Genomic DNA, 12530 nt, shown 5'->3' with positions numbered 1-12530 from the left:
ACAAGCAGTGTGGCTGGGAGCCAGGGGGGCACAGCAGGCTGAGGCCGGGTCGCTCCATTTACCACGCAGTGAGTGCAGGCCCATCCCCTGCAGCAGCCCTCAGGGGAGTAGGGGCAGGGCTGGGGCAGAGCAGGGGTGGGAAGCGGCAGAGCAGGGGCTGGAGCAGCATGCAGCTGCACAGGGCACCAGAAAATGTGATGCCTTAAATTCCCTGGAGCCCTACGCAGCTGCGTGCTTTGCATATGGGTAAGGACGGCCCTGGGAAGCAGAGTGGGTACAATGGGTAACACGCTGCATTTCAGATCTCCTCCTTTCTGTCTTACCCTCCATTTTCTTTTTCAGAGTGCTACATTAAAAGCTATTTTCTGCTCAGAGAACTATTTTGGGAAGACAGATATTTTTTGCTCAGATAAACTCCACAGTCTGTGCTGCCTGATTGCTGAGCAGTAGCCTGACTCCTCCATTGTGGACCATGTGAGAGGGAAAATAAGTTACCTAGGCTGCATTTTAAGGTGGCAGCATTCCTAGTGGACATGTCCAATAAGTTCCAAGGGGATGCTGCTCTGAAATGGGTCTTGGAGGAAGCAGAATTGGGATCTAACAAATATAAATCCCCCTCTCTGAGGTCTTGGTCAGGGTAGAGGGCATGACACAGGTTGCAGGATCTGTTTTGAAATAGCAAGGCTGCTAATACTATGTATTTGAACTATATGCTGCACTTGTCCAAGTAGCTACATCTTGTCCTGAGCATTAAGTGTTTAACTTTTAACATGATCACTGTCCTGTGGACCCTTCTGCATCAAAACCATGTCATATTTGTGAAAATCCTTGACATCCTAAAACAACACATGGGCTGTGTGCTGTGTGCCATCCCCATTCAAGGAGTTTTCTTTTTTTAAATCTAGTCTCTGGAATCCTTTCAATTAACACAGGACCCAAATGCAAATACATCTCTTTATGGAGAAGCTGATAACCATTTTAAGCTCTTTCTCTATCCCTCAGCCTCCTAACATTGTTTGTTCGTACTTTTGTTTGGAGTGATAAACGCATGATGAGCTTGAAAAGACTGGGACTTTAATTTTATGTGGAGGAGAAGAATAAAAGGAGACATGACAGAAATATACAAAATAATTAATTGCACAGGAAAGATAATCAGGTACTTCCACTTATCCTTTCTCATAACACAGGAAAAAGGGGACAGCCAATGACATTGAAAAGCAGCAAATTTACAAATAGAGATTATGTAGAACATAATCATTGAAATGCAGGGATAGAAGAGACCTCAAAAGGTCATCTAGTCCAGCCCCACCATGCTGAAGCAGGATTAAGTAAACCTAGACCATCTCTGACAGGTGTTTGTCTAGTCTTGTCTTAAAAAACCTCCAGTGATGGGGGTTCCACAAACTCCTTAGGTAACCTGTTCCAGTGTTTAACTATCTTTATAATTAGAAAGTCCTCTTTATAACAGCTTTTTACCTATTTGAAGATTACGTCCCCCCCCCCCCTTCCTCTCTTCTTTAGACTAAACATGCCCAGTTCTTTCAGCCTGTCCTCATAGGTCATGTTTGCCAAATGTCATATCATTTTGTTGCTCTTCTATGAAATCTCCCCAATTTGTTCACATCTTTCTCAAAGTGTGGTGCCCAAAACTGGAGACAGTACTCCAGCTGATGCTTGTGGAACTCAGTGGCACTAGACATCACTGAATCAGGAGTTCGGCAGGATTCAAAATAGGATTAGAAATGTATATAGAAAATGAGAACATCCACACTCTGTGTTTCTTCACTCTTCCTGTGGAGCATCTGATACTGGCCAAGCTGAGAGAGAGGATACTGGACTAGACAGTTCACATGGCAATTCCTATATTCCTAAATGCTGTATGAATGAACAAAAACTAACTTAGAACATCTGCTTTTTGCTGTCCAGTGTTACTCAGTGTCTTACAAAAGTTACTTGATAGTTAAGCTTAACGGTGATTTGCATTTGACTTGAATGAAGGACTCAAAGTTCCACTGGCTTAAATGCAATTTGGTTAACTCTTGCCCCCTTTCAAAAACAGCTGTTTCTTGAGGCAGAAGTAAAAGTGGGGATACACTGGTGTGTTGTGGCACATCCCTACCCAGCATGCTCCTCCATCTGACAGCTATTGATTAGCTGCATTGATGTTCAAACTCGGATTATAAACCAGAAAGATCATACTTGTGAAGAGAATGGAAAAAACAAATGTAACCACCAAATACATGGCAGCTATTTTAGGAATGGCATGGTTCCCACCAAAAGTCCCTAGATCAGATCACTTTCCTGCACCAGAGGGAAAAAAAAGTTGTATTCAAATCCATATAAAGCAGTTAGTCGAGGTGGTTCTTTAAAATATTAGTACTGCTTTCTATATTATCATCTTGTTAGCTTTTCTCTTTTTGCAGCAGTCACATCCAACTTTGTGATGTTGGCAGACACACTAATCATTTGTGAGTTGTGAGATTTGCTTATATATTACACAAAATATTTATAAAACAAGGTTTTATAATGGAAAGTGCTAGACAACCTGTATTATAGCTGGAACTGAGAGCAACATCTCTATATTATTAAACTAGCCTGTACCATGACTGAAACTAGATGCTGCCCCCCCCTTCTAGGAATTAGTCCATAGAGGACAACTTCCCACTACTGCAGTTGGCTAATGCTGCCCCTCCTTCAGCTCAACTGGTAGAGGTCTGTGCTTTGGTAATGAAAGTCCCAGGCTAAAACATCATGATGATCAAGGGTTGAATTTAGGTTACGTTAAGATTAAAGCTGAAACAAACAGAACTCTCTGTCATTTCTGCCTTGCTACTCTTTAGTCATTTAGAAATAGGCAAGTCTTGATTTCTGATTCAGTTTCTCCCTCTTCCCTCCCAACACATTGATTGTCATCAGGCTGTGGGAAATAGCCACTCATTGTGCCATGTTTGTTTTACAAGTTAAACTTTATTATGGGGGAGTTTTTCAACAACACAAGTGGCACATAGGGACCTAGCTCCCACTGAAATTCAACGCCAGCTGTGTCTCTGAAAATCTCCCCAGTAACTTTTAGATGCATATGAAAATATTCACCTTCAAACTCACTGATTGATCATTGCTGTTCAATGAGGTATAACTACATCCCCACTCTCCTGGGACTACAGGTGCTTCCAGATAAACCAGACTGTCTTCAGGCTGAGTACCACTGAAATCCATGGTAATGCTCCCACTGACTTTAGTAACAGGATGATCAAGCCAATAGATGGTTGAGATAAACTAAGTATTTTAAATGGCTCACACTCACTATAGGGTCACTCTGACACAGTGGCCAGCATTCTCACCACCAGGTACAGAGGTCACAGTGTGGAGTCCATTCTAAAATTTAAGACTGTAGCCACTACATACGTTGCAGTGCTCTGCAAGATGCCTGCTGAAATGCTAGAAGCTAAGGGCATGTTAAATTGAGATCTCTTCTGCTCATTATCAAAGGGACTATAGTGTAAACTTTCCCATAGATAAAAATTAATAAACCTGGCTGCAAAGTCTAAGGTTGTGTGAGAACTATTCCAGGTCACAAAAATGTGGCTTCACTTGCCTCAGCAGTCATTGTAAACAGTATTTAACTCATTACACCTCTACCCCGATATAACGCTGTCCTCGAGAGCCAAAAAATCTTACCACGTTATAGGTGAAACTGCATTATATCGAACTTGCTTTGATCTGCCGGAGTGCGCAGCCCCGCCCCCCCGGAGCACTGCTTTACCACATTAAATCCAAATTTGTGTTATATTGGGTTGCGTTATATCGGGGTAGAGGTGTACTTTGTAGAGTAGTTTGAGAAACCTAGAGGAGGAAAGATGCTATAAAAGCTCCCCTTTTTATCCTAAAGTAGGAATACCCTGTGCTGAGCCATGCCACGCCCCAGCAAAGGGAAGTTTTTTTGCCAATAAACTTGCATCATGCATGAAGCTGGCTATGGAGGGTGGAAAGAACTGCAATTATCAGTTAGAGAAATAACAGACTCAGGAAAAAGAATGATGGTAGGATCCTTGTTAGCAAAGTTGGATTTTTACATCCAAAAGCAAGTTAACATTCAAAGCAGTTTATTCAAAGAGGATCTACTTACTAATGAGGCCTCCTTGAAACAAGTCATCCCCATAACTTTTTTAACTCTCTTCCTAGGAAACATTTTAAATACATTTAAGTGTATACATCTTTGAAATTTCTATTCAAATAGTGTTTTCAAAACATACTTACTCCAGGCATAAAACAAACACAAAGCCCCCAGTATTCCCCGCACCAATGTGAACAGACTTGTGCTATTTTTACCAGTGTTTGGCATCTATCCTAAATCAGCTGTAAAGCAGAGGAAGATGACCCTTTACCCGCTGATCTCCTCTGCAAATCCACCAATACAATCTTCACAGGTTTCTTATTAAGATATCCGATAACAGCAGTGGGATGTTATGGAGTAGAAGCTTCTCCAGGATTTCTGTACCAGATTACACCAGGCTATTTTTGCCTCTGGGCAACAAGAACATACATCTTCAGTATTTTGAAAAAAATTGTAACATCAGTGATTTTATGAGAATTTAAAAAAACAAAGTTAAATTCCTTGAAATACAGAAACTATCATGTAGCTACATCGCAAAATATATGATGATGTGTTGCTGGACTATGTAATGCCAAATCACATAGCAGGTGCCCTGTCATTAATCTCACATACCACACAAAACACAGGGGTTTTTAACATTCATTTTCTGTTCACGCCAGGGGATGTTTTACCTAAGCAAATATATTCTCTTTGCTCTTTGATTGCAAGATTCTATGGACAGGGAGCTTGTCTACTTCATGTACTGTACAGGGCCGTGTACATTTTCAGCAGGCTACAAAAAAGTAATTTCTATTTTGAATCAGCTCGCATTTCTACAGTTAATAATTTCTTCGAGCTCTCCTCAGTCTATCTGTCTAGGTACTTATACTCACTGTAGTAATAGGAAATACCTTATTGTGCCTCTGAAATAATCTCACTGGTCAGCCATTAATATCAATAAATAAGTGAAATGATACCATAGCTACTCAATCAGCTGTGCGATATTACTATATTTTCTCAAAAGGAGAACATTCTATTTGCTTGTTTGTTTTTAAGGCACACAGAAAAACTGCTGCAGGCTTTTATTTCCATTTCCACTATGGTTTGCCATCCAAAACCACTTCAGTAATGCCCATTGATGTGGGTGTGTGCATATGCAAGCAATGACTCACAGTGACCTTCCATCTTGTCTGCTAGAATTTACAACCATATAAAATTCACAGCAGCAGCTATTACCCTTAAGCTACTACATAATTACCAAAAAGAACCCCCCAAATATGCATCGAAAAAGCAGCCGGGTCCATTCTGCTGCTAAGACTGAAAACAAAATGTTATCTGTTAACAGTTGTACAACTGATTACATTTTAAGTGTCCCTTTACTCATGAAAGGTTTGCTCACTGGCTATTTAAAATTATATGTAAATATTCTTTCAATTCCAATGAGTGGCTCTGTTTAAGTGTAGATACACCACCTAAGTTTCACCATTAAGTGAAAACTGGTGTACCAAAAAGAAAAGTTAGCTATCCAGAAAGTACCATTAGTAACTTGGGGCAGTTTTGAACTTTTTGCATATGAGCTTACTTTATTACAGATTTTGAAATAGTGCCAGCGCCTCAGGAAGGAGAGTTTATTTAAATAACAACATATACCTCCTTTCTTGGTTAATGAGTAAGATTTCACGATGCCTCCGAATAGAATCTGGGCTCGGTCCTGCAGGCTGCTGCGCACCTTTCCCTCCCAGGGGAGTCAGGGAGAGTGGAGGGCACCCAGCTCCTCGCCAGGATCTGGTACTATCCGGTGCTGGACGGACACCCGTGGAATATCTTACGTGGCGGGTTTTTATTAGATACATCAAAGCAGCCAAGGGTGAAGGACAGCAGCGATCGCCCCCCGCACTCTCCAGCAGCGCATCAGGATTGGACTGGGTGGGTCCCTACTGGCTGCGCTCAGGCGCGTAACCCAGGGCGCACGGCGGCTCCCTGCTACCCAGGGACGGAACCCCAGCTCCGGACTCCAGGGCTCTCATGTGCCGGGGCCACACGGGCTCCCCGGGGCTCGGCTGCATCCCAGCTCCTGCCCTTCTGTGGAAGCTGGAGGGCTCCATCCTGAGTCGCTGGCGTCCAGGCGGAGCTTCCCATTGTCCCCACCGGAGGCGGGATTGGGTCCTTGTCCCCCCAACCTCCCAGACGGGACTGCGAAGACTCTTTCCTCCGCCCCCAGCAGCTGGGGAGGAGGGACCGACACGTCCGCGCTCTGCCCTGCTGGAACAGGGCAGCTGCTGCGCCCGGGGCTGTCTCCAGCAGGGAGCGGCCGATGGAGACGAGCCCGGAGCAAGCGCAGGCACCCGCCTCCACCTTGCCCGAAGCACCCCCCGATCCCCGCAGTGGGGCTCTCGTCTCGGACCTACCTGCAGCTGTTGCTTAAAGGCAGGAGGCGACTTGACGAGTTACTGCACCGCCCGGCTGGCTGAAGGAAGCTGGCGCAGAAGGGCTGGCAATGGGCAGGCAGGACTAGGGCGGGACTGGGCAGGGCCTTGCACGTGGGCACCGACTGATTCGCGGCTCGGTTCTCCAGTGAGCAGCCGCGTCTCGCAGGAGGAGGATCCTGGCGTGGGGCTGGGCCAGCAGCCGGGCTGCGCTGTGTCTGTGTAGCAGCCAGGACGGAGGCAGAAGCAACAGGAGGAAGCCGGTGAGGTTAGGTGCATAAGGAGAGAGAGGGTGTATCCACCTCCTTGTGCAGCAGCCCTTTCCTGTGGTCCTAGAAACAAATGGACACAACAACCGCGCTAATTGGATGTGAACTATTCGAGCCCATTTCATTTCAGTGTAATCTCATCTGCTGAGGATGATTTGCATTAGCAAGTAGTGCTAGTGGTGTAAGTAGATAAATTAATGAGCTTAATCTAGGTTCCTAAGGGCTTTTGGATCCAGGGCCAGCCTTAACATTGATGGGGCCTTGGCTGATTCCGCTACAGGAGGGAGAACTGGGTTGTGTGACCTGCTGAAGTTGTCTCTGGAGTCCTCATATGCCCAACAGCCCAGCTGCCTGCCTGGCACATGCTCTTTCATCATGGTCCTGTCAGGAGCTGTAATTTTGGAGAACTATATACAAATTAGAAACAACTGACAAACTTTTTTTACAGGTCCCAGACTCCACTAAAACCATCGCTACACTTGGAAGTAATTGGCTGCCTTATTAGAATCATCAGCAGTGGCCAAGAACTGAATGGACCATGGGGATTGATGGACCATCCAGGTCAAGGATGAAGCACATGAGCATGGGTTAAAAAGGCAGTTAGAGGGAAAAAAAGATGTCTTTTAAAAACTGGAAGTCAAATCCTGCTGAGGAAAATAGAAAGGAACAAAAACTCTGGCAAGTCAAGTGTAAAAGTCTAGTTAGGCAGGTTAAAAAAGAATTTGAAGAGCTCCTAGGAAAAGACACAGAAACTAACTGCAATTTTTTTTTAAGTCCATCAGAAGCAGGAAGCCTGCCAAACAATCAGTGGGGCCACTGGATGACAGAGGTGCTAAAAGAGCGCTCAAAGAAGACAAGGCCATTGTGGAGAAGCTAAATGAATTCTTTGCATCGGTCTTCACTGCCAAGGATGTGAGGGAGATTCTCATACCTGAGCCATTCCTTTTAGGTGACAAATCTGAGGAATGTCCCTGACTGTGGTGTCAAGAGAGGAGGCTTTGGAACAAATTGATAAATTAAGCAGTAATACATCTCCAGGCCCAGATGGTAATCACTCAAGAGAACTCTGAAAGAACTCAAATATGAAATTGCAGAACTACTAAACTATGGTGTGTAACCTATCACTGGAAATCAACCTCTGTACCAGATGACTGGAGGATAGCTAATGTAACACCAATTTTTTTTTAAAAGGCTCTAGAGGCAATCTGGCAATTACAGGCCAGTAAGCTTAACTTCAGTACCCGGCAAATTGGTTGAAGCTACAGTAAAGAACAGAATTATCAGACACATAGATGGATGTGATGAATTGGGGAAGCATCAACATGGCTTTTGTAAAGGGAAATCATGCCTTACCAATCTATTAGAAGTCTTTGAGGGGGTCAACAAATGCAGGCAAGGGTGATCCAGTAGATATAGTGTACCTGGATTTTCAGAAAACTTTTGGCAAGGACTCTCACCTAAAGCTGTTAAGCAATCTAAGCTGTCATGGGATAAGAGGGGAGGAACTCTCATATATCAGTACCTGTTTAAAAGATAGGAATCAAAGAGTAGGCATAAATGGTCAATTTTCACAGTGGAGAAAGGTAATTAGTGGTGACCCCCAAGGAGTTCTGCTGGAACCAGTGTTGTTCAACATATTAATAAATGAGCTGCAAAAAGGGGTAAACAGTGAGATGGCAAAGTTTGCTGCAAAATTACTCAAGATAGTTAGGTCCAACACAGACCGCAAAGAGTTACAAGGGGATCTCACAAAACTGGGTGACTGTGGAACAAAATGGGAAATGAAATTCAGTGTTGAAAAATGCAAAGTAATGCACATTGGAAAACATAATTCCAACTATGTGTAAAAAGAAAGAGATCTTGAGATCATTGTGGATAATTCTCTGAAAACATCTGTTCAGTGTGCAATGACAGTCAAAAAAGCAAACAGAATGGTAGGAACCATTAGGAAAGGGATAGATAAGAAGACAGAAAATATCATATTTGCCACTGTATAAATCCATGGTACGCCCACACCTTCAATACTGCATGCAAATGTGGTCACCCCATCTCAAAAAAGATATTTTAGAATTGGAAAAAGTATAGAAAAGGGCAGCAAAAATTAGGGGTACAGAACAGCTTCCATATAAGAAGAGATTAAAAAGACTGGAACTGTTCAGCTTAGAAAAGAGACGACTCGGGGATATATGATAGAGATGTATAAAATCACGAAAGGCAATGGCATGGAGAAAGTGAATCAGGAAGTCTTATCTACCCTTTCATGTAACACAAGAACCAGTGGTCACCCAATTAAATTAATAGGCAACAGGTTTAAAACAAGAGAAAGTACTTCTTCACACAATAATGCACAGTCAACCTGTGGAACTCATTGCCAGGGGATGTTGTGAAGGCCAAAAGTATAACAGGGTTAAAAAAAGATAAATTCTTGGAGGATAGGTCCATCAGTGGCTAATAGCCAAGATGGTCAGGGACACAACCCCATGCTCTGGGTGTCCCTAAACCTCTGACTGCCAGAAGCTTGGACTGGCTGACAGGTCTGGATCACTCAGTAAAGTGTCCTGTTCATTCCTTCTGAAGCACCTGGCACTAGCCACTGTTGGAGGACAGGATATTGGGTGAGATGGACCACTGATCTGACCGAGTATGGCTGTTTTTATGTCAGTAGGAGAAATGTACATTACTGGTCTTCATGCTCCATCTGTTCTATGTATTTAGTGAGGATTTCATTCCACAGGGTTGTGTCTAACAGTAACAATTAATACTCACAATCACTTGGCATTTCTAAAGCACCTGTATAACATGACCTTTATTGAACTTTTTGTACAGGTGATCCAACAATATCAGCAATTAATCTTTCTTTTGCCAAATTTGAGCAAAAATTAAAAACAATTAAATATAAACATGAACACTAAGATGCATTACTCTGTTAGGACACGAAACCCTTGAGATGAGATCTGAGTGTGACTCTGAGCACACCTATGTTAGACAGTAACAGACTGACTACAGAATCCAAAGAACCTTGATCATTTCAAGTAGCAGACTGAGCCAGTTAAATTCAGCCTCAGCTGTTTTTCAAGGTCAGCAACTGAAACTAAATAGTCTGACAGATTTTGCAAAAGAACTGAGGAGCATAGTGACCAACTCTTCATTTTCTGACTGGTATAGTGTATCAGCCTAGGGATTTATTTGTGGGGGATGGGGAGGTGGGGAAGACATGGAAATACTCTGATGTTGAACAACTGTCTATCTTCCCTGTCTTTTTTCATGCCTACCACTTCATGGTTGGAATAATTTCCAACATGCAGAATGCCAGTTCCTTTCTTCCTCTCCTTTAACCCCCTCTAATTCTTTCCTGAAGCCTTTCTATTTTGATCTCCTTCCTGATGGCATCTCCTAATGTTCCCTCTCCATCTTATCACATTTGAGCTGTTGTCCTGCGTGTTGTAGTAGCCCAAAACATGTATCTGAAGTCAGTGGGGCTTTGAACTGGTTATGGGGTCCGCTCATGCAGAGTCAGTGGCAGGATCAGGGGCTTCAATTGGCAGCCTTGTTGGCAACATCACCAGAGAGTCCAAGGAATGAATGGATCATGGGGCTATATGGCATTTCCTGTAAAGCTGTGTGGATATTGGTGGTGCTAGATTAATAATTATAATTTAAATAACTTCTCACTCAGGGAATATGGTTTTCTTTTGCCACTTGTTTATCTGTAGTTTGCATTATCATTTGCTTAATATCTTATTACATACTCTTCTTTAGCTCAGTCTGCAGCTTACTAACTTTTGCATGGCTTCCTACAACACCTCAGCTTTTACAAATAAGTGACTGAGCCTAACAGCCCTCCTGATTCACGTAGGGCTTGGTTCCCATTCTTAAGTGGGTGCTATCCCTCATATGGCTACTATCTTTTCTCAATCTGAAGATTACTGGCAGAAAAAAAATGTGGCTTCTACATTCTCTTGTTCATATATCATATAAAAGCCCAAGAAGTTAAATAGCAGTTATGGATAAATATGATGCAACAGCTGCAATATAAAAGTTACACAATTTTGATTTTTGGCTGCTAGCCTGGAAAATTTAAAAAAAACCCTCCACACACACACACTTTCCAGCTGTATTGTATCTCATCTCTTCTCCTGAATGAAAGAAAATGTACACATAAAGTATGAGAAACAAATCAGACATCCATTTCTTTTTTATCTGTGTTGCTCAGTTGCTAAAATGGAGTCAGTGTCTCTGTTCTAGGGTTTACATTTAGCTCTTCATGCGTTCTAAATTCTCAGTACAAAATTACATTAAAAGAATGCTAGGGTTGGGAGATCAACCAACAAATACAAAGAAAGTGGCAAGTAATCAAGCTAGGCAAAGTAAGCTTACATTGAAAGCAGTGCTTAATTTGTGTCAGGCTTGCCAGAGCTGAGCTCTGGCACCTCTAGGCTTGGCAGTTTGTAGCCTCGGCACCTCTGGGCTGGCTGCATCAGTTATGAATCTAAAAAAATTGCTTGAATTCCAGCACATAATTGCTTGAGCTGCGGCAACTCTTTCATTACAAATTAAGCACTGATAGAGATGGCATGTAATTGGTCTAGTTCCTGGAAATTCCATCCTGATCTGACTCAAGTATTTTATATGGTGTTTGGGTTATGTGGATACCTGATGTCTTCTATACCAGGAAGAATGTATCTAGTATGGATGCAGTTATCATGTAAGGAAAGTATTAAGCAATTTTTCTCTTTAATAATGCCTGAACCTTGCTTCTCCGTACTCCAGCTCCAGATTAGAACATTGCTCCATCAATGATTACTTTTATCTCTGACTCATAAAAATACTTATAAAGAACAATATTATTTCTATATTTTATTTTATTTTTCCTGTGACGTGAGCCAGATTGCACTGGATGGCAGATATTTTATAAATATTTCTCAATCTATTCCCCTAGACCCTTCTAAAAAGAATTTATTTCTGCCACATCTTCCTACTACTGCAAATTACTAATTTCAAATACTGTTTAACTTTCTCTTAATGTGGAATTTGTTTTATTAGTTTTTTGTTGTGTTTTGATGTTAAGTAACTTTTAATCATTGGATCTATACATACAGAAATCCTGTCAAATAATATAGTGATAGCATAGATTTATACAGTTAAGATTGTTAGATCATCACATCATTCTGTAAATATATTGTGTAATGATGTCATAACAATTCTGGGTAAGCTGCATGAGAAGTTGTATTGCCAATGCATGACATATGATTATTTTGTATACAATGGATGGCTCCTCTTTTTACTTCTACATCTCAGCCATTAGAGAATTTTCCTCCCCTCCCCCATGTTCCAAAATGTTAAATTAACAGAACAGACTTATCCTGCATAAAAATTATTAATCTTTACGGGGAATTTGTAAACATTTTTGGATGAAAATGCATTCTCCTAAATAACGTTTTATTTTGATGTAAATGAAGGTACAATAGAAATAACACAACCCAGGCATAAAGTAGATAGACGCTTTACAATAGTCACATGTGCACAGCTCTAAAAGACTCCTTAGACATCAATTCCATATATTATTCTAGTCCTCCATCAATGCATATCACTCCTGGCCTGCCACGCCCCACACCAAGCATACCTACTACAAGAGTTAGCATGAAGATGTTTCTTTCAGCAAAAGCAATGAGACTTTGGTGTTCAATTCGAGAAATTGCTTGATTTAAAAAAAAAAATCAATCAGAGATCACGGGACAGATT

General features: G+C 42.0%; 1 protein-coding gene across 2 annotated transcripts in view; it reads right to left on the bottom strand.

The window, feature by feature from the left end:
* Positions 1 to 6611, bottom strand: part of GSN (gelsolin) — a 44880-nt gene extending 38269 nt beyond the window's left edge. Inside the window, exons 1-2 of one of the 2 annotated variants that reach the window (XM_032767516.2) lie at positions 6502 to 6549; positions 4127 to 4178 (exon numbers count right to left, since the gene is read on the bottom strand). In XM_032767516.2, the coding sequence (XP_032623407.1) occupies positions 4127 to 4159 (33 nt within the window). In that variant the 5' untranslated portion in view covers positions 4160 to 4178; positions 6502 to 6549. Of the gene's footprint in view, positions 1 to 4126; positions 4179 to 6501 lie in introns of both variants that reach the window. The other variant, XM_032767517.2, reaches the window with a different exon arrangement.
* Between the last annotated feature and the right edge of the window lie 5919 nt (positions 6612 to 12530).

This window comes from Chelonoidis abingdonii, chromosome 24, assembly GCF_003597395.2.
Source record: "Chelonoidis abingdonii isolate Lonesome George chromosome 24, CheloAbing_2.0, whole genome shotgun sequence".
Lineage (NCBI taxonomy): Eukaryota > Metazoa > Chordata > Testudines > Testudinidae > Chelonoidis > Chelonoidis abingdonii.
The sequence above is the reverse complement of the archived record's forward strand: the minus strand, read 5'-3'. Positions and strand labels throughout refer to the sequence as shown.